The 25,704-nt window shown below is 40.9% G+C and overlaps 1 protein-coding gene across 1 annotated transcript in view; it reads left to right on the top strand.

Moving 5' to 3' along the window:
- Positions 1–25,704, top strand: part of LOC118429310 (ATP-binding cassette sub-family A member 5-like) — a 40,302-nt gene that overhangs the window by 1,750 nt on the left and 12,848 nt on the right. Inside the window, exons 2-23 of the mRNA XM_035839792.1 lie at positions 872–1,150; positions 2,402–2,549; positions 3,130–3,239; positions 3,662–3,885; positions 4,468–4,654; positions 6,279–6,425; positions 7,013–7,163; positions 11,280–11,448; positions 12,026–12,087; positions 13,639–13,925; positions 14,603–14,861; positions 15,419–15,509; positions 15,992–16,131; positions 16,602–16,751; positions 17,599–17,752; positions 18,507–18,682; positions 19,163–19,302; positions 19,887–20,063; positions 20,350–20,448; positions 21,922–22,053; positions 23,192–23,344; positions 23,689–23,829. Coding sequence (XP_035695685.1) covers positions 872–1,150; positions 2,402–2,549; positions 3,130–3,239; positions 3,662–3,885; positions 4,468–4,654; positions 6,279–6,425; positions 7,013–7,163; positions 11,280–11,448; positions 12,026–12,087; positions 13,639–13,925; positions 14,603–14,861; positions 15,419–15,509; positions 15,992–16,131; positions 16,602–16,751; positions 17,599–17,752; positions 18,507–18,682; positions 19,163–19,302; positions 19,887–20,063; positions 20,350–20,448; positions 21,922–22,053; positions 23,192–23,344; positions 23,689–23,829 — 3,576 coding nt within the window. The remainder of the gene's footprint in view (positions 1–871; positions 1,151–2,401; positions 2,550–3,129; positions 3,240–3,661; positions 3,886–4,467; positions 4,655–6,278; positions 6,426–7,012; positions 7,164–11,279; positions 11,449–12,025; positions 12,088–13,638; positions 13,926–14,602; positions 14,862–15,418; positions 15,510–15,991; positions 16,132–16,601; positions 16,752–17,598; positions 17,753–18,506; positions 18,683–19,162; positions 19,303–19,886; positions 20,064–20,349; positions 20,449–21,921; positions 22,054–23,191; positions 23,345–23,688; positions 23,830–25,704) is intronic.

The following is a 25,704-nucleotide window of genomic DNA, read 5'->3' as shown; positions in this document are numbered from 1 at the left end:
TATAGTAAAAAAGAAAAGACCTACAGGTCATTAGGCCACACCAATTTTGTTTGTTGTTTCTCAGATTTTTTCAGAAAAAAATTGGGTCAGTCGGTCGAAAAAAAAAAATTTAAGTCGGGGTAGGAGAGATCAGACAGGAAAACCTAAACTTTCAACATTTAGGGGGTCCCTGGTAGTCCAAAGTTTGAAGAAAAATGATAAACGTACCGTCCAAAATAGGCACGTACGGCTACTGGAATTTGAGGCCCATAGTTGATTTGAAAAAGGAGAGGCAGTGAAATTTAGCTCTTGGGCATCAGATCCAAAATGTTCCGAAGGAAATTTCAACTCATGTCATGTCACCCTGCTGGTTAGATAGCACGGTGCAGCCCAAATCGCCTCAGCTAATGACTGAGATATGATGCAACAGAAGCAATCTAAATGTGCGTTAATTAAGTTGTTTTAGGGCTTATTAAAGGTAATTGAATCATGCTTTATTACTTTATATGATGGGTCAATGCAATTTCAACATGTGACTGTCTTTTCATGAAATATTCTAGCCTTTAAATCAAACATTACCAGTAGTTACCTGTGATTGTGAATAACCCTCCAAGATATGGGTAGTAACAACTAGTAGTCTACCATGATTGTCCACAGGGTAACCTACAGAATACAATGTAGTAAGTATGTACTTTATATTTAGAAACAGGATATTTAGGTATATCGTGGACGGATGGTGGCTTCATTAACTGCAGTATTTTCAAATTATTGCAGTTTGATACACTTTTTTTAAGGAGACTAGATGTAGGTTACTCTGTGAATAAAGGTGAAATAGCATTAACGCATGAGGTCATAGATAATGTATGTAACTTTATCTCTCTTACACTTACAGGAACTGTTTTGGCCACTGTACTTTGTTGCTATCCTGGCTATGATCAACGCGTTCACGGTTGGGAATACACCCTTGGTCCAGCCTGCTATCCCTGAGGGAGGGGGGCGCTTCAACAGCACGCCACTTTTTAGCCCACTAGCTGGATCAATATTTGGCCAAACAAAAGAGATCGCTGCAGCTCCGAACACCTCCGAGGTAGCTGCCATCATGGACCAAGTGGTGGTCAGTCTCAACAACGTCTCGGTGCCGATCGTCTACACATTGTTTCCAACACCACAGGTAAGCTTTTAAGCAATAAAGCCGATATTATATGAATGTAAGACTTGTCCATCCCTACTCTCCAAGCAGAGGTTGATGGGGATAATTGTGACCTTTTCCTTAGTATAATATACTGTCTTTTCTCTATCAGGAGGCTGATTCTTGAAGACAGCATAGGAGGAAAATGTCATGATGATCACACCACCTCTGCTTGGAGATTAGGCCATCCCTACCAAATTTCCTACTATGAATTTTGAAATGTTCACAGTGGTTTTGGTTTTGCATTGGTCTCCACTGTCATTTGGCAATTAGTGGCCCTGCCTCTGGAATTCGAAGTCTGGACTCTGGAACTTATAAGAAGCTATTAGTTTGATTCCGGCTGCCTGATATATACAAGTGCGCAACTGGACAGGGTTGCAGTCATTTAGGATGGGACATCAAGCCAAGGTTCACTATTTGTTGTACTTGTCGAAAAGAGCTTCGGAATTTTCTATGTACAATGAACAGGTGCAAAGACTGGTTTCAGGTAGCATTTTCCACTACTAGTAGTACCTCTGTTAGTGACTCTGTCGATGAACAGGTTTAATTTCATATTCTATTTCTAATCAGTCAGATGGAAACAAGTGCTTTTAAAAAAGCTGGCATTTTGCCAATGTTTGCGTGTGTGAACGTTTTTTTCTAGTTATTAGAATGTCATATAAATAGAACAGAGTAACTAAACCTGATATTGGCGCATGGAGAGATTCACATATGTGCCTGAACTGCAGCAGATCTAGACGCCACCTGTTAAAATTTGCGTGAACTGCAGCAAATTTCACTACACATTGCCTGTTTTTGAGTGAGCTCTGTTGCGGGGCATTTTTAAGTTTTTTTTTTTAATTTTTATTTCTATTCGGCAAAAAAACGAAGCGGCGAATCCTTTAACCAAAGAAATAAATTGGTGTGGCCATATGGATGTAAAAATTAGTATTTTAATGGATGTAAAAAAGAAAAAAAAAAGTTGAAAAAAATCTACCTCCCCGGATTCGAACCGGGTGCATTGGTTTAGAATGCGTAAACTTTACCACTGCGCTAGTGCGAACATGTTGAAGAAATGCCTGTTTTAACAGGTATACAAATGTTTGGCATGGATTGAACAGGTCCGTTCATCTCAACATCACAACGGCGACAGTCGCAAAATGCAAAAAGTAAAGATGGAGACAGCCATATACCCTACACACATTTATTGATTTGCCATGCTCCTTTGAATATACTTTTTTTTTTTTCTTTCAGGCCATGCAAGATGCCCACAGAGCCAATCCCACTAACTACAGTGCAGGAGTGTCATTCACCATGTATGGGAACAGTAGTGTAGACTACACCATACATATACCACACACTGCAGCTGTCAGATCAACCAACAATATCTATTCAGGCCAAGGTACAGTGAATAAGTGTTGAACTTCCATTTGAGGAAGCGCTTCCATGAAACTCTGTCCTATGGGTTCAGAATACAACATAGAGTACAACAAGGTGTATTACATATCATCTGAGGTACCAGCCTGACCCCGGGTTGGAGTGCCCAAATCTCTGAAGGTGATTCCAACCTGTGGAAGGTGTTGGTACAGAGGGGGATGTGGAATACACTGTGTTATATTTTGTTTATGCCATACCCACCAATGAAAACACACATTTCAAAGCAAAATGCACCCAAAGTTGAGAAAATTTGTCTCCTCAATCAAACAGCAATTCCGACGTCCAAATCTGGTATTTAAATTTTCGACAGCATCACACACAAAGTGTGTTCGAATTCTTAACAGTAGAAACCCGTACTTTCCCAACAAATCACTCGGTCTGCAACACTGATATCAAACGTTATCACACCCCAGGTGCCAAATGGCAACCTAAGTATTGAGTGCCAATCACAAATTCATAGGATTTCTCTTGAAAATTAATTTCTAGTTGTGCTATTTCTATATCACCATTCATCAAATTGAATGTATAATTTGATTGTTTTACAGATCAGTGTAGGCAGGGAGCTCCGCTTTCACAGTTCGGCTGTACTGTGAACAACTATCTCTACAATGGCTTTGCAGCCCTCCAAGTGGCCATTGATACAGCCTTGATCAAAGTAAGTGATCATAATGTATTTCATGAAGACACTTTAAATTTGCTCGGGCAGTTGTAGGCTTCTTAGTTTGTACTTTTTTAGGCCACACAAACTGCTTTCGTCATATTGGGGATTTTACTCACAAATCGTAGCATCATCCCACATCCGTGTTCAAAAATGTGTTGGCTGAACCCGGAAGAAGCACGTGTTCAATTAACGTTACAATCTCAATGTTGCTGTCTTCAGTGAACACTTTTTCGAACACATGCTTTGTTTACGGATAAGCGAGATGACGTTACGGTTTGTGAGTAAAATCACCCTATAACGAAAGCAGTCCATGTGGTTCAAAGGGGTCTATTGCAGACTTATAAATGACGTGTACATGTAACTAACCATAGCTGTTTTAGTGTACTTTGCCCTGAATGTTTTTCTAACTCTTCCAGATGCAGACCAACCTGACGGACACGAGCCTTCCCAACTACCAGGTGGAGATGATGCCCAAACCTGCGTACCGAGGCTTCTCCATTATCTCCTCTTTGTCCTCTATCTACTTTGTCCTGGCCTACATGCCATTCGTCGCAACCCTCACTGTCTACCTGGTGTCCGAGAAGGAGAAGAAGATCAAAGAGTCTATGAAGATGATGGGACTGAATAGCATGGCTTTCTGGTAACTTCTAGAGCCCATCATACATGTATATACGCTATGTATTCCGTACGTCGATAAAGGTTAGACATTCAGGTAATAAGATAGGCCCAAAATCAGTTACTCAAGCAACTGGATATGATTTTGGAAGCGTCAGAAGTTTCAAACAACATCGGTTGTTGTTCCTTGTCAGTGGGATGTTGTTTGAAATGTCTGACCGTTTCCAAAATCATATCCGGTTGATAGAGTACCTGCTTTTTGGTGTATTCTGTAACCTGTATACTACGTGATGTATTCTGACTACCACATACTATGCAATGACATAAATTTCCTTTAAAGCAACAACATTGTTTTTCCCTCAGAATATTTTACCATTAGTTTCTGTATAAGTCTTCATCTTGCTACCCAAACCTTAAAGCAGTGAAAACTGTGTACTAGATAAATGATGATTGCATGAAAGAGAAATAGTACCAAAGTCTATCTATCTGAAAACTACATGACATTTGTATACTCTATCAATTAACTGGACACCATTTGCTAGCAAATACAGGATGCCCTAACAATATGGAGTCCTGTGACTGACTTATTCTTCTATCCCTTGTTCAGGACAAGCTGGTTGGTTGTCTACATGACTATCATCGTCCTTGAGTCTCTGGTCTGCATTGGAATCTCGTATGCCGCCGGGTTATTTTCCAAAAGCAACTTCTTCTTTTACCTCATCAGCTTTTTCCTGTATGGACTGAGTATGGTCAACATTGCATTCATACTGACAACATTCTTTGACAAAGCAAGGGTAAGAGAATCATTCTGTTGAAGCAGTCCTGATAATAAGTTCAATGATCATGACATACTGAATTGTCCTTGCATTCCTATTGTCCTATATTTGCACATCTTGATTGTATACTTGTCTAATGGTCTATATTTCATTTATTAGAAAATGATAATCATTGTTTTTCCTAATTAAGAAACAAATATTTTTTTATAACAACAGGCCATTGATAAATATTGAGATATGCAAACGTTTGTTGCTGTGATCATTATGCACATGAAAAAAGTTTCATTGCAGTTTATGCACCATAGTATTATTGTGTTTTCTTTTAGAAGTTAGAAGAAAATGATATTACCAGTAGGGGCAATAGAACTTGATGACCATATGGTCCAAAAAAAGTCATTTTTAGACTTTTTCCATTCCCAGTCATCAATATTTAGGGTAACAACAGATCTTTATTAATCTATTCATGAGAAAACAGTGAAATTGCCCATTTAGTCAGCGAGGAAACCTTGAAAAAGCTTACCTTGACACAGTTTGATTTTGTCTTTTTTTTTAAATTTCAAGACTCTTTAACTCCTGTGATATTTCACAATAGTCAAACCTTCCCAAGACGACCACCTGGGGGACCGACAATAGCTGTTGATTTTGTCAGGTGATCGGTTAGAAGATACTATCGACTTACAACATGCCCGATGCATAGTTTAAATAGTTTCCGTTGTGTTTGATGGCAAATAGCAAGCACATGCGCGTGCATCCGCCGCCATCTTTATTTTGAACATAACATCGTAATGATAGTCAAAATTCCTTGCAAACTGGCCGAATTTGGTACAAAATCGCGCTATTATTATTGAAAATCGATGACATCTCAAGATTTTGAAACTGAGCCGGTCGTTATGGGCACAGATTTGGTCCCAATTTTTGGCAGTTGCGGTCGCGTTGGCCAGGTGGTCGGTGTGAAGAGGTTGCTTAATTCTTACGTCAATGGGGAAAATTTTCGGGACCGAGAAATTGCGGTCATAATGGCTAAGAAGAGGTGGTCACTTGGACAGGTTTGACTGTAGTGGGGAGCCTGGCCTTTAACATTTTATGTTTATATTCTTATAATTACGTCAATGGGGAAAATTTTCGATTTCCAAGATATTGCGGTCCTAATGGCCAGGTAGTCGCTAAGAAGAGGTGGTCGCTTGGGCAGGTTTGACTGTAGTGGGGAGCCACCTTTAACATTTTATGTTTATATTCTTATAAGTAATTACGTCAATGGGGAAAATTTTCGATTTCTGAGATATTGCGGTCGTAATGGCCAGGTAGTCGCTAAGAAGAGGTGGTTGCTTGGGCATTTTTGACTGTAGTTGGGAGCCACCTTTAACAATGACAATGAAAATGTTTATTGCATATTCATGCCCCATTGGGGCTAAATGCAGTCAGTTTGGTACAAAAGGTAGTAAACGCAAAATTGTACATATAATATAGTTAACATGCATCTTCTCTCTTCCTAAACCATTTGTAGATGAAGTTACAGAGATTTTCTGGTTTAATATTTGAACATATCTTCCTTCGTTATGTGTGCATATTTCTGATCTACATGTGTAGCATTAACGAAATTGTATTGTGCAGATCAACATTTTATATTCTCTTTTACCCACAGACTGCAGGGGCAGTAGCAGCCCTATCTACCCTGTGTGCCAGTGCACTGGTCCTCCCCATCTCACTGTTACCTGCCGACTTCCCACAGGCTGCTCAGTGGGCCTTGTGCCTTTTATCACCTGTTGCCTTTGCAACCTCAATCAATCAGGTACGATGTATTGTCTTTGCCAAGAAGGTTGTATTTTCAGACAGTCTCTGTGTTTGTGAACACAGCATAAGTTGAGAAGCCGTAGATGAATAGTTGGTAGATGGTTATGGCTTGGGAAAAAAGTTTGAGTCTGATAATAGACCTCCTAACAAATCGTAAGTCTTTTTCATTTTTTTCTGTATGCAAGATTGGAGAAGGACTACATGTATCTTTACTGCATGTTCATGACAGGGTAAGCATGTGTGAAAATTTTAAGAGATTTGCACAAAGTTCATGAAAAATGCATGCATTAATTGCTTACTGCAATAACTGCAGTATTTTATTTATTATTAAAATTACTAAAATTATTTTAGTCAGGCTAGCCTTTTCCTAACATGTCCTTGCATAATCCATTCCAACATAGCAGTTGGCCACCGGTTTACATAAGGTTTGTGCGTATCTCATAACATTTGTGCGTTTCACATAGTGATTCGTGCGTTTTTCATATAGCGGGGAGTAACTCCTATCTGTGGGCGTGCAATAGGCACTAGTTTGTGGACCAAGCTCTATATTTTTTACTACAGCTTCTTTCCATTTTTGTTTGTTAGGCTGCTATCCTGGAACGAGGTGCGGGTGCCCAGTTTTCCAATGTTGCCAGCGAGCCTGACAACTTTCCATTGCTGTACCCTATCATCATGCTAATTGTCGATGATGTACTGTATCTCCTCCTGGCTCTGTACTTCGACAAAGTCCTTCCAGGTGAGAATTATACATCCAAGGGGCATTTGGGGAAGACTGTTTCATATGCAGGGCTCGAAATTCATTTTTTGGATTAGGTGCACTGGTGCGCCCAGCTTAAAAAATTGGGTGCACCAAAAATTTTTTGGGTGCACCAATTAAATTCAAGTAGAATGTAAAAAAAAACTAATAACAAAACTTAGTTACAAGCTATCAAATTCTTAGACAAGTAACATGACAGACATTTTTATTATCTTTCTAACACTTAGATGTCAAGAATATGATGTATACTACATGTAGTATACTCGATATCTTTCCATGTATTTACATAAACCTAAGGAAATATTTGGGTGCACCCTGTGCACCCACTGAAAAGAATTGGGTGCACAGTTCCAATTTTGGGTGCACCCGGGTGCACATGCACCCTGTATTTCGAGCCCTGATATGAAACAACAGACAATGAATATCAGTCACCCAATTCTGGTATTTTTTTAGAAATTGGTGCTTACAATGTCATGTAGTTATTGTTTCCATGAATGATAAAGTCAATGGCTTAAGATGGCCCAGGGCATATGAGCACTACTTTCAAAGTCCTGTAGGAAAATTGTCATAACTCCGTCATAGAAGCTTGAAAATGCCTCAAATCTGGTGTATACGGAAAACCCAACTATAGAAATGCAAACATGAGTCATTTATGAAGTTACATACTCTAAATTTTGAGATATTACAATTTATTATGATGTATAATTTTTCCAACAAAATGTAGTCTAGAAAACCATTCCCAACGCGCAAATTACATGAATTTTTTTTAGTACATACTGACATATGTTCCCTTTCAGAACTAGTGAGATTTATTGAGAAACATGTTCCTGCTCTGTGAAAAATATTGATTTTTTCACATTTATGCATATAAGTTTAGGGTACCTTTTTCTATAATCACCTTATAACTCAAAACAAAGACCATATACAATATATTCAACTACATCTGAGTGTAGAACAGGACATTTCCAACGATCTAATTTCCTTTTCAATCATTTTAAGTCATTGCTACCGTTTTCTACAAAGGTTTGAAGTTTGTACCATCAATTTTTACCCTGTAAGCCATGTTTTAGTAAATCTGCCCATCACTCAACGTGACAGGTCGTAATTAGCACCTCCATGGGAAGGAATTAGCTGTAATTTGCACTTGTGCCATGACAAAAGAACCAAGGTTTATTGTTATGCGTAGACTAGTCTGTTGGTATAAACAGTTGTTTTGTAGCAAGATTGTTATTATGCTCATAGAACGAGAAAAGTTTCAGTCAATGTTAGAGAATAAGTCTCTCTATTTACATTGAAGATGGATTCTACAAGATGCACATCCAGAAAGCCGTACAAAATGTAAAAGTAGGGTTCAAGCGCCACCAACTGGGCCGGGCATTTTGGCCCCGCAGCGCGGCTTCGAATCCCTGGTGTCAAGAGACTGTACTATTCGGCAAAAACTCAGCAAAATTCGCTCAAAGCAAGTCCGACTTGGCCTCTGTTGCAGTCTTCGAACGGGGCTGGTTTTTATTGGGGATGGGGGGGGGGGCCTTGGTTCGCGATTTTCAACGTCTAGCTACGTTTTCATGCGCCGGGAAAGGGGTTTTGCCGAAGGAGCTTGGTTTGCCCAAGGACGTTTGCCGAAAAAGGGAGTTTGCCGTGGCATAAGATAGCATCATTAGCTTGGGAAGGAAGGCGGAGGCCAATGAAACTCTTCACTAATACTATCTTATGCTACCGCAAGTTCTGCTTGGAGATAAGTTATATAGCTCAGATATTAACCTCCTTGCTCAATACATTACAACGTCCTTGACTCAATACTGCCAAACTGGGGTATGAAATGACGCGATTTTGGTCCAACAATTTTTTCCAACGCACCAGAATAGAACAGAGAGCCAAATTGTGTGCTTTGAGAAGTAAAACATAATACGGGTTGCTATAGTTTGCATGAAATAGTGTATAAAACTGACCATGAGAACAACAAATCATTAGAGAATACTAGTACCATGCAATCTACAGCCATAATGATTCTGGCCTGTCGCCATGTTTGTTATCATTACTGATTAGAATGTTTGTTTAGGGCTGTCAGAGTAAAATTGCCCATGATGAAAAGAAATGCATGTTTAGTATAATTCGATGTGTAAACTTTTGTAGAAAAACGTGAAAAGAGTGACATTGGTCTCCTCCTTCTATATTTCCCCCGAGACAATTGTACAAAAGTTGTGTTATTTGGAGGTTGGTCCAGACAGACAACCATACATATGATCTAGGCCGACAAAGGAAAATAACCACACTAATTCAACTCGTATGTTCTTTTATTTTTATAGCTAGAATCCTGTGCTTCCCTTATCAGAATTTCCCCGGCCGTTATATTGGGCAAAAAAGTCTGGTCATTTAGGGCAAGGAGTTTATATAGAAATATATAGGGTGTCTTCTATTTAATGTGTTTATGTTGTGCTGTGCTCTTTTGCAGTTTACTTGAAGCACTTCAAGTATGATGCATAACATTTTTGATAAATGTTTTTAGAGCAGCGGGAGTGGTTAAAACTTTCAGAAGCATGTCAAATACTTCAAACATCTATCCACTCTTTCAACCTCCTTGATCTATCTGAGTATGAGACTGTGATTTTTTCCCCATCTTTTGTATGGGTTAGATTGTAGTTCTCCCTGGTTGTGAAGAAGGTACTTTTTGTTTGTCGTTCACACCCAGGGAGAGACAAAAGACCAGACTACACATAGTGATACGCCGTGGCAAATACAACTTTTACAATGGCTGCCCTGCTGAAATTTAGGATTGAACAAAGGAGCTTCCATTTTGCTCAGCTGTGATTAACAAACTCAAAAATGTCACATCTAAGTGTCAAATTTATGGTTAAAGAAAATGAATCAATAAGAATAAAGAAATGACGATTAGAAAATAGATTGAAAGTTAATCCAAGCGCGTGCATTCCCATATCCCCATTCAGGGTTTCACAGATGTGTATTGTTTCTTGTTTTGCCGAAATCATTAGTGGCCATGAACCAGTATTCTGTATGAATCATCAAAACACACGACTGTCTTGTCCTTCCCTTTGCACTTCCTCAGATTTTAGAAATTGAGTGCGAGTAATTACCTCACCAGGACAGATTAGCGCCTGATTGGGATGCAAAGTGAAGGCGGGACACTGGGCGACAATTATCACTCAAACTACTGCATATTTACAAGCTATATACTGGCACTTGGCTCATTTTAATATCCAAGTACCTAATAATCATATTTAAATGAGATATCTGGCAAGGCAAGCCTGGGCAATCTTAAGTGAATGGAGAGGCTTGAAAAAAATTATGAATGGCCACTTTACACAGGATTCTTGCAGATTGGGTCAATGAGGTAAATAATTTAAAGGACTGCCGTTGCCAGGTGATCCTTATGCAGAGAGCAGATTTATTTGATATTCATCAATCGTAGGTTCAAACTGTCAAAGTTGCAGATCTTACTAAAGGTCTCATGGCCTTTAAGTTCATATTGGCAGTGTGTTGTAAATTTATTGTGTCTACTAGTAGGCTGTATTGGAAGGCAGAGCCCATCTCTCTCCTCCCACTGTACCTTTCACATCCTCCCCAACCAAAGTCAGGTAGGTATGCATTTGTACACCTGGATGGAAAAATGAGGACTATCAAGTGCCTTTCTAAAGAACACAACAGTTGCAGGGCCCGAAATTCATTTTTGGGATTAGGTGCACTGGTGCACCCAGCTTAAAAATTTGGGTGCACCAGACAATTTTTGGGTACACCACTTAAATTTAAATAAGAACCTAATAATAAAATTTAGTTACAAGCTATCAAATTCTTAAACAAGTGCCATGACAGACATTTTTATTACCTTTCTAACACTTAGATGTCAAGAATACCCTGTATGATGTATACTAGTATACTTCGATATCTTTACATAGTAGACGTAAGAAAATAATTGGGTGCACAGTTCCAATTTTGGGTGCACCTGGGTGCACATGCACCCATTATTTCAAGCCCTGCAACATCTAGCCAGGAATGCCGGTGGAGACCTCTCGATCCCATGTCTGCTATGCATTCAGCCATTCTAGATCAGATCTTGACATCTCCGGAATCTGTTCTCAGGAGCGTACGGTAAGAACCTGCCCTGGTATTTCTGCCTCTCACCATCGTATTGGCAAGGGAGGAAGGAGACAGATGGGGAGGCGCCCATGCCCGTTGGAGACGACAACAACATTAACAACGAGAACGTTGAAAAGGTCCCAGCAGAACTTGCAAATAAGGTTGCAATTAGGTAGGTCAGATGTTATAAGATACCACAGATTTCTTGAAAATAAAGTCAAGGAGCTATCAATGCCGAGTAGCTGAATTTTTTTTCAATTGCAGAAAAGACAAAATATCAACATTTAAAAGTTCAACCTTGCCAATTTTTGTTTCTTTGTTTTTATGGTAACATACATTTGCATAATTCCACCAGGTGCCATAATACCGCCACCTCAAAAAACTATTTATAGAGGCCTTCTCAAGATTGTCTTCAACACCTAAATATCTGAATTGTATTACATTTAGGATGTTAAAACATTCGGTGTTCAAGACAATCTTGGAAAGACCTCAGTCTATACTGTTATTTTGAGGTGGCGGTATTATGGCACCTGGTGGAATAATTATGATAGTTGAGGTTAGGCCAAATTTTACATTCTGAAGTGATGGGTCATTATTGTCCAAGAAGAAGGTGACAGTGATCGTTAAAGATTTGATTTGTGTACATCTTAAGTGTTGGAAGAAGGTTTAGTAGTAATTGTACAAGTCATGATTACTACTAGTTGACAGATTAGCTTTGATGATATAAATCATACTTTATTTTTTTGCAGGATTCAGAAGATCAGAAAGGCATTCAGGCAGAAGCGCAAGGAGGACGTTGTGGCTCTAAATGGTGAGGATCGACCTTGGTTTACCTAAAGGTTTGCACAGACTGAAGTGCTGTTGCCTCAAGCATTATTGAAATGATGTCAGAACAGTGCTTTAATTTTGATGTAATTGTGTACAATGTATTTCAAGTGAAATTTCAGAATTATAAATTTGATGAAATCAAGGAGGTTAAAGAAAGAGAGGAGAGCGTTCCTATTGTTCCATGTTTGCCGCGAGTGTGAATCACATCGAAGTGCTAATTGCCCCAATCTGCATCTCGCCAGGCTAGCGTGGGCCTTTGTTTACGAGTCAGTTTCAACATCACTCGTCCAGGAACATCGATTTGGGGCCGGGATTTCAGCGATTTTGAGGATGATTCTCATTAAATACAGCGCTACTTTTACTAAGGAAACAGATATCAACAGTGACGAAACTTCGCCTGAGGCAAGTGCGAGCATAGTTCCCCACGGGCCACAGAAATGTGTGTAACAACAAGTCACGCGGTGTAGAAGAACGCTGGGTCGGCTTTCATAGCCCAGGACACACGGAGCTATTTCATAGTATTTGTAAGAAGCTTGAGAAACGCTATGCAACTTTATTTTCAAGTCTGTCAAATTAAGATATCAAGCCATCTGTGTAAAAAAAAAAGCGTTCCTCGTGAGGCAAAAATTCCCTCAATACCGACAAAATAAATTTCCTCGGAAATATCATCTTGCTTCCCATCATTGCCATGAACATCCACGGAGCCCTCAGAGTACAAAATTCATGCATCACGAACAGCAAAAATCGATCGCAAACAGCAACAACAAATACTTATTTGGCACACCCAAGCCCACTACTATCGTTGAAAAAAAGTCTCTTTTGCGGGGCAAGCGTAATAATTTTTTAATAGACACATGAAGTAGAGAATATTGTTCATAATTCTGAGACAAAAAAATCGGGGATACAGCGACAAAAATGCCTGTAAATTCACTCAACTTGGTCGCACAGCGCCGAAACAAGTATCGACATGATCGCCATCTTGGTCTCTCCACAACAGTACTGTTTGCACACGTCACCTTCGCTTCCCAAATAAGGAAATCTGCGGAAACTGCGCTCATCTCGCTCACAGTTCGGCAACCCTCGGTCGTCCTCGGCCGGGATCGCGGTGCATGACGTCATGGCTGGGCTCATGTGATTGGCTGACACGTCCGGGCTCATCAGAAATGGCGGGAAACCCCGCGGCCATGATGGTCATCAGAGACGCGCCGCCGGATAGCGGAAACAATGGGCCCGGAGGGTCTGAACAATAGCCCGCAGTGGGGTGTTAATGACTGAGCTCTCTCCTGTGATTCTTTAACCTCCTTGATGAAATTAAAATCCTCATTGACGTTGACTGCAAACAAAGTACATGTGTTTGTAAAGTGACTGCAAAGTACATGTGTAGTGAATGTAAAATGTATCCACACATCAGACTCAGTGTCTGTGTTCAGTCTTGTTACCATAAGTTTCAACTCAGGACTTGTGTCATAGAAAATTACTTATGTTTTATGGCACAGGAATGCAGTTTCACTTACAGCCTAAAATCTTATTACAGATTTTTCACTGGATATCTACGAAAACCAGATCACGGCACTGCTGGGTCATAACGGCGCCGGGAAGACCACCCTTATCAACGCCATCACGGGCTTGCTCTCCCCTACCTCGGGAACAGCCACCATCTTCGGTCGCGATGTCACCGTCACCAATGACATTGCCGATCTCCGAACCATGACGGGTGTCTGCCCACAACAGGACATCTTGTTTCCGAAGCTCTCCGTCAGAGACCATCTGCAACTGTTTGCAGCTATCAAGGGGATACCTGAAGACCAGGTGGACTCACAGGTACATGTGATACATGTGGTAGCTATAGTAAAGCCTTTGGGATCAAACCAAGAACACTTGGAAAGGGGGGTGTTGAATTGAAATTGAGACAAAAGGATCACAATAACAATTACCTCGAGTCCCGTATTCGAACCCAGTACCCAGTTATCTCAACATGTGTAAATTAACATGCAACATATAGGTTTGATGCGTTAACCTAGGATAATGCCTGAAGCTCCATTATACACAGGACTGCTGGTTTTATGTCCCCATCCAAAATGACGACATTTATTAGTATTAGTAGAGACATACAGTGTTATATAGCACCGTTGGGGTTATACTGCCCATTACAGGGAGGCATACCCTTTCTTTTAGCTGAGAATGCACCAGGTCTCCCGTCCAGGTAAATGATGTCATGTAAATCACTGTGTGCACGTGGCTGATGCAAGATGGAGGTACATGTATGCCAGGCCTCCATCCTGGTGATTTGAAGTGAATCACCAACTCCAGATGGAAGGATTTGCTCCGTTGCACAAAGGGGCAATTGCCCCTACTCTTTTTCAAAAGGTGTGGTGGGTTCTTTGACATGCGTAGGTGTGGCTCTCCCCAAACACGGGACTTCCATGATTATTGTCATCATTCTGTCCTAACATTAGTCCGTAAAACATGTACTGACATGCAAAATTCTGTGCTGTCAGATCGAGGTTATCATGCAGGAGGTTGACTTGAAAGACCAGGCGATCACATACTCAGAGAAACTGAGCGGTGGACAGAAGCGGAAGCTGTGCGTGGGCATAGCGATGATCGGCGACCCCAAGGTCATCTTCTTGGACGAGCCGACCAGCGGGATGGACCCGTTCTCGCGCCGATCCATCTGGGCACTGCTGAAGAGGAAGAGGCAGGGAAAGGTCATCGTGCTGACCACACATTTCATGGACGAGGCTGACATCCTCGCAGGTACATACAATGCATAAAACCGTCTGTACATAATATGTAATACTTTACGTTTTGTGACCACATCTGAACTGTGAGCAGCAACCCCTGTCCTGCAGTACAATGTGAACCAGTCAGAATTGCCCTGAAGAAGGTGACAGAAGGTCACCGAAACGTTGGTGAGAATAAAGCAATGGTTGTGTAAAAAGAGACTTTATTCAGTGATGTAGACCCTCTACCAACCTGATGAAACTACATGAAATACATCTGTAACAAATGTGTAGGGGTGGTGCCCATCTCCAGTTCTGTTGCCCTTTTGTGCAAGCTACAGCAAAAGGCTTGTCCGCCAGTAGTGGTGACTGTGTGTAACTCCCATTAATCAACTCGTAAACTCCCATACTCCACTTAAATCAAAAAGAAAATCAATATGAATATGGATTTCATCCCTAAGATTTACTTGCTGTGGCTTTACAGCATTGGAAAATGAGAGTATGCCACAAGATTATCACCAAGTACAGAAAGGGATGGAGCAATTGAATTCTTGTTGTCTTCTTACACCATTTTCTCTTGCATACTTTTAGACCGTAAAGCCATCATCTCGAAGGGTACGCTAAGGTGCGCTGGTTCATCGCTTTTCCTGAAGAACCGGTATGGCGTCGGTTACCATCTTGGGTGAGTTAGAGTTGAAATGTTGAGGTTTCAATTTTTGTCATAAATTTCTTTATTCAAGTGAAAAGTGTTACAGAATATTTTCAATATGTAGTGTTGTGTGATAACGAAGCCTCTGTTACACAGCATGAAAATCGATCAGCTAACAAGTCCTTAAATGACAATGATGTCGACAGTAATATCTGTCTTCTTTCGATCATCAAACCATTTTTAGGGGTCAGCTGATGCAGGAAATATTTGGAATATGACAGGCTAGATTTTGAGGTGAAAAAATATAAACACTAAGTCTGGTGACCATCTGAATAGTAGTTTGCTCAGGTGTTTATTATACACTTAGTAAAGTCACTCTGACTTTCATTATACACTATACATAAGTCACTTCTCTGGGATTCGGTCTGGGAAGCTTGACATCTTTAATGGTGCAGACTTTAAGGGAATTATAATGTATGGCTCCTCATCCATTTGCGTTTCCTTTCCTTATATAGACTTGTGACGAGTCTAAACTGCGACAGCGCCCAAGTCACAGCGAAGATACAGGAACACGTCCCCGAGGCTGAGCTGATTCGTTCCCATGCCATGGAACTGTCGTACACACTCCCCCTGGAGAGAGTGGAGAACTTTGCAGGTTAGATATGTGCAAGTTTTTTTTTTTCTTGCTTATCTGGTATAATCTTCATATGAACTTAGATAAACTAGTTAAAACATTACAAATGTATGATTCATGTTACCAGTCTTTACTCAATCATCAAATATATAAGTTCTCAACCTCACCAAGAAATAAGGTACACAACTTAAATTTTTTTGCATAGTTTTATACAATTGGTACGATGCCTGTTATGGATTTCCATAAAATTTCAAATCATTGCGGTCATCACTTTTCAGTCAACATCCTTTTTAAGCATTTAGTGGGCAACAAGCTATGGGGAACTGTGATCAGAGCTGTGTTTCTTAGTTGCCGCTAACAGTTTCTGCACGACGTCGTTACAATTATAAAAATCATTGGTCATTCAGTGATAGTAGAGCATTAGCGCCCCCCTCCCCCCAAAACAAAATTGCTGAGCACAGGTCAAGTTGCTGTTTTTTTTGTCCCCACAGACTTGTTCTCGATGCTGGATAGTAACTCCGGTACCCTGGGGATCCAGAACTATGGCATCTCCATGACAACACTAGAGGAGGTGTTCCTGAAGCTCCGAGAGGATGAAGAAGCCGAGGAGGGGGGAAAATCATCAAATGGAATTGCCAAAAGTTTGTCAAACTCCTTTGTTATGGATAAAGTTGAACTGTAATTCCTGATACAAAAAATTGGACTTACCCAAATTTTTGTCTGATTGACTTTGTCAAGGAAAGGACGATCCACTGCTTATATGACGTTTTGTTATGTAGATTGCACACACGACTTCGGGAGCAGTGAATCATACGTTGCAGAAAGTTGATGGTGCCCTCCGTCTTGTTTGTAAAGCTTTGATGTAGATGGCTTCTTTGATTCCTCTAGAAAAAGTCTTGTTCTGTGTCCTTTGTTTATTATTCTGAAAGAGAGGAAAAGTACTTGTCCCACAGAGGGAACGCCATGATAGTCTCTACCAGATTCTGGCCTGGCCGAATAGTAATAGGGGACCATGGCCAAGTTAGGAATAAAAGCCTAGTAGGAGTTAATTGGTATAATGATAGAAAATGAAAGAGATGATGATCTTGAACCAGTTTAGCTCAAATGAACTCAATGAACAGCTGAGCTGTGCTTCCACTTGTTGTGACAGAAAAGACCTGTCAGACAGTATATATGTAAACGGTTTATGGCACTGGGAAAATATAGCTTTTTGAAAAGTAACATGAACAGTGGACCACAGCTTAACATATGCATGTCACTTGAGCGACACAGGTTGCATTCAAACTCACAACTTCTTGGTCCAGAGGCAGGGTCACTGGACTTCACAAGCTATAATAGAAGAGGGTTCTGGAAACAATAGGGTGGGCTGGGCAAGTGCCCCCCTTTTCAGGTCTACTGGCCCAGCCCACTAGCCCACCCCATCGATTCTGGAAACCCTGTTTCTGTCAGTTCTGCAACATACTTCAATCTGTATTGTACCTTTTGTAGCTGATGGTTTTGAAGTTCGTGTGGGTGCGACTGAAGTGGACATGACGCCAGCACGACAGTTCAGCCCTTCAGACTACCAACTCATCACCGGGAAAGAACTCACCAAGCGTCGTATGAAGGCCCTTCTCAAGCTCAAGTTTACCAACAGCACCAGGTACATTTTGTATCTTCTTCTTTATTAGTTTATGCTAAATTTTATTAGATTAAGTATTGGTGCTTTATTCAAGGGCCTTGTCTGGTTTGATTCACCCAGGAAGGACCCATACTCTTTTTTATAAGTGACCTTGCATTGTGGCTGTAGTAAAACACAGGATCTCCATTTTGTCCTATATCCAAGTGTGATCCGTGACTCATCCATAGCCCAGACTAGGTAGTACTACTCATTTTCACCTAAGTGAAGTGAGGTGACTTGTGCGTTTGATCGGGGCATGTCAGAGGTATTCATGAGCCTTTCACTCTTGGGCAAACACTCTAAATCACACAAAGCCACACTGTGGACTTCTACATTATTTTGTGAAATTGACTGTCTAGTATATGTGGTAGGTGTGGGTACTGGTACAGAAAATTCAGGTCCAGGTCCAGTTCACGTCTAGGAGATCAGGTCCAGGTCCGGACCTGAACCTGGACCTACATTTGCAATTTTTTGAGAAAAGTTGTAAATAACAGATACTCAAAACAATGGTCCATGTTACTACTGTAACATTTCTTTTATTTTCTTTGACAAACACGCCCCGATATAATCTGTTCGATTTCTAATCGGTCCAAGATCCAGTCCGTTTTTCTTTACCGTTCCAACAACAAAAAAGAACGTTTTGTACTGGTACACAGTACCCACCCCTAAAATAGTATGTGGTCTGGTCCACTTTCAGTTGGTCACACTAATCAATTTTACATGTATCCCTCTTCAGGAGCGGAGGTCTCATCTTTGTTAGGTTCATTATGCCAGTCATCTTCATGTTAGCTGGGATCCTGGCGATGAGAGCCCTCCAATCAGGACAGAGTACGGGCGTAAACCCACTGCTGGAACTGACCCCTAACCTCTACTTGTCCACAGGCCAGACACTGCTGTACCAGAACAGCACAGGTTAGATTCACAGTATCCTGTAGCAGAACAGCACAGGTTAGATTCACAGTATGCTGTACCAGAACAGCACAGGTTAGATTCACAGTATGCTGTACCAGAACAGCACAGGTTAGATTCACAGTATGCTGTACCAGAACAGCATATGTTATACATGCAGCTTTCTGTACCAGAACAGCACACTCGTCAGGTTAGATTGACAGTATGCTGTACCAGAACAGCACAGGTTAGATTCACAGTATCCTAGCAATGTTGTAGGGGGAGGGGGTATAGCTATGGCTAAGCATGGCTAACTCGTACAAAATGGATTGTGAATGTAAGTAAAATCCTGACATATACTACTACTGAAAATGTGCAATAATGGTATGAATCCTTCATTCATTCACTCACTCATTCGTCAGTTCACTCCTTTGTTTCTTCCCTTCATCTCTGCCCAATTTCTTCATTTGTTCCTTCATTCATTCTTGTATTCACCATTCCCAGGGTCAAGTTTGCAAGAGTTGGTTGCCCAGTTTGGTAACCTGAATGTGAACACAGAACTTGGAAATCTGAGTGTTCTCCCAGAGATGGTCACACCCAGAACGCTTGCAGTGGATGTGCAAGGCCTTACTGTTTCATCTCAGGTAAGTTGTTGTTCTTTGTAACAATGTCGAGGGGGGAGGTGGAATACCAGTAGCAGCACTTAACTGTAATGGTAGATTGAAGAGCAAAATATTACATGTATGCCTTTACACACTCCACTAGATACAGATAGCTCAATTAAAACTAGGTTGTAAGAAACAATACAACTGAGCAATAAGATAACCTTTGGACAATTTGGCCTTCCACTATATGCAATACAAAGAATTTGTCAATACCCAGTACCACTTAGAGATAAATTCTGGATAACAAATAACATGCTTTGTAAGAGTAAGGCAACCAATTGTACTTCATGCATGTTTACTGATAATGCTCAATGATGAATCAGAGTGGGCCAGCTACAGTTTTTCAGTGAATAATATACTAAGTAACTTGTTGCATCTGAAGGAAAAAGGCTTGCAGACAATACTTTGTTCAACAGTTGACCGTTTTCCCCAGTGCAGCCTTTTATTTGAATACTGATCTTTGCCAAGGAGATATCATATCATGTAGGTATGCTGAAGATGCTGATCGAAGGCAATGATGCAACTAATGTGTTTGTAAGAAGAAATTGTGTTTGTTTTTTCAGGCTGTTTCAGGAGAATTCACAGCCGTCTACAACGATACTGCCATCCACTCCATACCCATACTCCTGAATGTGCTCAACAATGCCTTATATGGACTGGCTTTGCAAAGCAGTGGAGAGTCTCCCTCTGGGAGGATGATCCGACTCTTCACAGAACCTTGGCCACAACTAACTAGCACAGTAAGTTATAGAAAATTCTGATATATTTACACAAGACTAATTAGAAGTTATCTATATAATTACATTATGTTTGTTGTGATGGGTCTGAAGAGAAGTCACATGATTTTGATTGCATATGATGTATCATGGTAGTACAATGTGACTATGCAAGTGATTAAAAACTCCCTTAAAAATCAATTTGCCATAAAGTTTCCATATACATGTACCTGTAAAAAGGTTAAACATAAAAAAGTGCAAAGAAGAAAATGTAAAAGAAGTGCAAAGTTAACTCTTGTACATTTTTCAGGTGAGTGCAGGTGCCAATGGAGGTCTGCTGATACTTGTTGGGTTTGCCTTGCTGGGCATTCCATCCAGCTTTGCCTCCGAGGTGGTCAGGATAAGAGAGGTAAGCAATGATTGATTGATTGATTGGGTGTGCCGACTACTCTCTCTTTGTAGTCAGGGGCTGCATTGTGAGGAGCTTACAATAGCTTTTATTTAATTATTCCTCTGCAAGAGGAAACCACACTGTTGCATTATCGTCAATGTTGTTTGTGCTAATGAAAAAATGAAACTACTTTGTTGCATGTCATACTCTCCTGAAACCCCCCCCCCCCACAACATTTGCACCAGAGGTTGATAAAAAAAAATGGTGTCTTCAGACAACAGACTGAATTACAGCAATCCCAACGTCTGAATCTGTGTTTTGAATTTTTGAGTGAGGTAATTGGCATGCATGTGTTTGAATGATTCCTTTGAAGCCCATATGAAAAAATAAACCAATATCACCAAGAAATCTCCTCTATACAATGTAGAACATAATAATGGCCCAGGTATGAGTCTGTCCATGGTACTGAAATATCATCTGAACTGTCCATGGTACTGAAATATCATCTGAACTGTCCATGGTACTGAAATATCATCTGAACTGTCCATGGTACTGAAATATCATCTGAACTGTCCATGGTACTGAAATATCATCTGAACTGTCCATGGTACTGAAATATCATCTGAACTGTCCATGGTACTGAAATATCATCTGAACTGTCCATGGTACTGAAATATCATCTGAACTGTCCATGGTACTGAAATATCATCTGAACTGTCCATGGTACTGAAATATCATCTGAACTGTCCATGGTACTGAAATATCATCTGAACTGTCCATGGTAGTGAAATATCAGCTGAACTGTCCATGGTAATGAAATATCAGCTGAACTGTCCATGGTAATGAAATATCAGCTGGTCTGCCCATGGTATGAAATATCAGCTGATTTGTCCATGGTACTGAAATATCAGCTGATCTGCCCATGTACTGAAATATCAGCTGATCTGCCCATGTACTGAAATATCAGCTGAACTGTCCATGGTAATGAAATAACATCTGAACTGCCCATGATACTGAAATATCAGCTGATCTGCCCATGTACTGAAATATCAGCTTAACTGTCCATGGCAATGAAATAACATCTGAACTGCCCATGATACTGAAATATCAGCTGATCTGCCCATGGTAATGAAATAACATCTGAACTGCCCATGGTAATGAAATATCAGCTGATCTGCCCATGGTACTGAAATGACAACTGAACTGTCCATGGTACTGAAATGACAACTGAACTGCCCATGATACTGAAATATCATCTGAACTGCCCATGGTACTGAAATATCAGCTGAACTGTCCATGGCACTGAAATATCAGCTGATGTGCCCATGTACTGAAATCACAACTGAACTGTCCATGGTACTGAAATATCAGCAGAAACTGTCCATGGTACTGAAATGTCAGCTGAACTGGACAGGTATGATGTATTAAGAGCATTATGATTGCCCAAGTATGATATTAATTCTAGCATACTTCTTTGTGTTCATGTTTTAGGTGAAAGGACGAGCCCAGCTGCGTGTGTCTGGGGTGACCTCTAGAGTGTATTGGGGAACTCTCTTTATCTATGACTGGATGATCTACATGATCCCAGTAACGCTCATGTTCATTCTGCTGGCTGCCTTACAAGTTAGTATATGATAATAATATGCCACATGTCCATGGAAATGTAAATGTACATCTGTATCTGTATCCATATAGCCGGTATAACCGCCCTTCGGCGTAACACACCAGCTTCACGTGTACCTTTTTTTTGCTAGGTATTTAGGTATATGTACATTCAACATGACATCATGCTCGCATGAAAAGGGTGTTCCATTTCTGAAGGTCATCAGCAGGTACTTTGTATCATACATTGTACAACGTACCTTCATCACCAGCAGTGACCTTCCAATTGAACTACGTCAAAAATCTGTGAGAAAAGTAAAAACAGCTTCCTGAGACATTGGCTGAAATGGCTGAGACATTCTCAGAAACTGACCTCTACAAAATGCCTGTAAACACCCCTGGATCTGGATGTTCGAAAAAAACGTCCCTGAAGTTGTTTTTGAAAATGCGTGGAAGTGTTTTTAAGAATTGTAATAGACATATTCTGGCTGTCCATCACAATTAGCAGTTCAACCAACGAAAGAATGGCAATTAGCGTCTTGGCCAATGAGTAAGTAATTGTGTGTCGGTCAAGTATTTGCATTTTCATGTTTTTTAATTTGCAATTTCTATGTTTTGATGGAGGTGAGCTTGCTTATGGGATCTTTCTATTAGGCCAAAATACAACAGATTTAGGATCTGGGAGATGTATTAAAGGGGCATTCCACTCCAGAAGGGGGTGGTGTTTTCCAATAGATACATGGGATGAATTGCGCAATGTGTGTTTCGTAAAACAATATGGCACTCACTAAACCCATGCAGACCCTACCCATGCATTCCCTATACGCATAGACACTTATATCGTGCATTTTGCCGGAATAAATGGAACAAAACGAGATTTCTTAGTGATCCTGAAATTATATTTGTAACCTTACCTAAAAGTTTTGCATTGTATTCAGCCATAGGATCAATTCAATTGGAGGGTACTTGGGGAGTTAAGTAGAAGACCGAATGCTTTTAGGGCACATGGAGCAACTGGGTACTTTATTGTATAATGTGAAGTTGTATGCTTTTATTTCTTCCTAAAATTAATAGCTATCAGAAAATAACACTCCCTTGTGTAGTGGAATTCCCCTTTAAACCCTAATCTAACCACTGAATGCTTTGATCTCTTGTACAGTTGGACAGCCTGAGTAGCCCAGGTGCCATGGTATCCCTGTTGTTTGTGGTGTTACTGTATGTTCCTGTGACCATCCTGGTGTCCTACTGTGGTTCCTTCCTGTTTGAGAAGAGTGAGACTCTGGATGCTGCCTTCCCCAACATGTTGAATATGGTGAGTTCTTAGCATGAAAGTTCATCTGTGTTGGTAGAATACATTATAGAAATTGCTAAACTTTCTTTCCAACACTGAATTAAACTATAGGGACTTATCCTTTAAATTTTTGGTCAGACTCTGTCGACCTTGTTCACAGCATGACCCTTTCTATCTCCAGCAGTGATGTCAGGAACATGCCACTTTTGTAGAGACGGGGTGCGACATAGACTTTTTCATACTTATTACCTCCTCCTGCAAAAGATGTCCATAATTATGTTCTGCGTTAATAATTTATAAATTTAGTAATTCTTAGCAACGGACTGACAAATGCATTATAAGAATGGTTTGAGTGTTTCCCCTAGGCTGGCATCCTGCCGTACTTCTGTATCTGGCCGGTGGACGGGTTTGCCCAGGCGACCACAGCTGCCACTATCTTACACTACGTCTTCGTCATCATCGACCCAATGTACACCATCTTGGGCGCCTTGTATTGGATCGAAAGGGTTTGTTGACTTTTTCTGTTGATGAAGACTCTCTTGCAAATATCTTAAGTTGTGCAATTCCAATCCTGTTGAACGCCATATTGTTCGTCGAGGGCCAATTCTGTCCTATTAGCACTGGTCTAATAGATCCATGATCAAACAGGAGGCAGGGATTCAGGATTGGTCAGTCTGAGCTTTGTTCCCACGCAAAGGAAAAACTGAGATGAATGTTCGGTTGATTTTGATGACCTTCATCGGATGTCTGATTCACTCGCTGACGACTTTCCGGACTATGAAAGCGTGACGATGTCAGAAGTGAATCAAAGGTGGCACGGAATCTGTGTTCCGTGTTGATTCTAACTGCTAAGGAGAACCTTGTTCCTGAACCCAGAGTTTGCATGGCTTCAAATCTTCTGACCTGCAAACCTTAGAGTAGTCAACTCTCACTACACGAAAAAGCGAATATCTGGGTCGAATACTCCTGTATATAAACCCAGATATTCAAAATATGTGGCCGATAACGGGTATATGCCGTCCGTTCACTTGGTATAGACGGACCTGCATATGACCCGGAGATTCACAACTATTAGTGTGCGGGACATATGGAGACCGATAATGCCTGCATATGTGCCTGGCCATCCCAGTGCATGTCCCGCCCATGTCCGCTCATCCGACCCAAATTTTCTGCATATGCCTGCCTATTCGGGACATGCACTCTTGTTAGCACCTAATTATCACCTAATTATCTCACCCAGGCCTCGACCAGAAAGGCTTCATTATACCCTTTGTCATTGAAAGCAGCTTTGTTTTACTACCCTGCCCTACCTAGGATCCCCCCTCCCTGTAGTGTGTTTATTTTACTTTATTCTTTCTGAATGGTGAATGAATTTTCTTCATTTTTTCAAAGTATTTCTGGACAGTAGACTGTCCTGAAGATTTCCTCCATATGTGCTAGGAATGATGCTCCTTTTACGTCTTGTGAAGTTCTGCATTCCCGCTATCATACATTCTGTTGTCCACCCGTCTTCTGCACAGACTTTTGTTAGTCAGGAGCACAGCTGCGGCAAAATTTCTAAACGTGGACGTGAAGATTTGTGGTAACCATTGATCCATCGCGACACGGGTGGGCAACCTCCACTGTCCACGGGGCCGAAGCAGATATCACCCGAGCCAACCACCGCCTCCGGCAGCAACTTTTAAGCCAGCCCTACATGGCGACGTGTGACTAGTCTTAAACCGTCCGCAAAATCACAACCGGGCATGTCGGTCGTACCCCACCGTACCCTACAGAGCCTGCCCGCGCGCGAGGCTGGATACTAGCTATAGAATTACAGTTGTTTAACACTCCAAGCAGAATCCAATCCTTCAGCGTAGGCAGTTCAAATTCCACGCGGCAAGATGTTGTTTAGTGTCGAGGTCGTATCATTCTAAATCCCTCAGTGTTCACTGACGTTGTCTGCCGTGCATGCAGATATCCAGCTATCGGGATCCGTTGCGTAAAAGCGCAACCTCACAGAAAGAAGTCTAGCTCTGAAATGCCAACAGTACTGTAAAATTTGAAAATGTTGACATGTGTGTTGATTGGTCCTTATTTTCCAACACCTACATGCTGTGTGAAATACAATTGGCTAGTTCTGATGAGTATTTGCATACAGACAGGCACAATAGGTCGGGAGGTCCACTGTAGCTAAATTCAGCTTTTTGTCACCTGTCCAGTTCACAGTCAAACAATACCCACAAGGAACTAGGTGAAAATGTGTTCAACAGTTGTTAATGATTTCATCAGTCTGGTAACAAACATATTGTTGTTGCAACAAGCATTATCCACAAGGATAAAAACGAATGAAGGGTTCCAATGCGACCGTGGGTATATCATATATGCCATGTTTTCTTTTG

This window comes from Branchiostoma floridae, chromosome 13, assembly GCF_000003815.2.
Source record: "Branchiostoma floridae strain S238N-H82 chromosome 13, Bfl_VNyyK, whole genome shotgun sequence".
NCBI classification, from domain to species: Eukaryota; Metazoa; Chordata; class Leptocardii; order Amphioxiformes; family Branchiostomatidae; genus Branchiostoma; species Branchiostoma floridae.
Note: the sequence above shows the minus strand (reverse complement) of the source record. Positions and strands in the feature narration are given on the sequence as shown.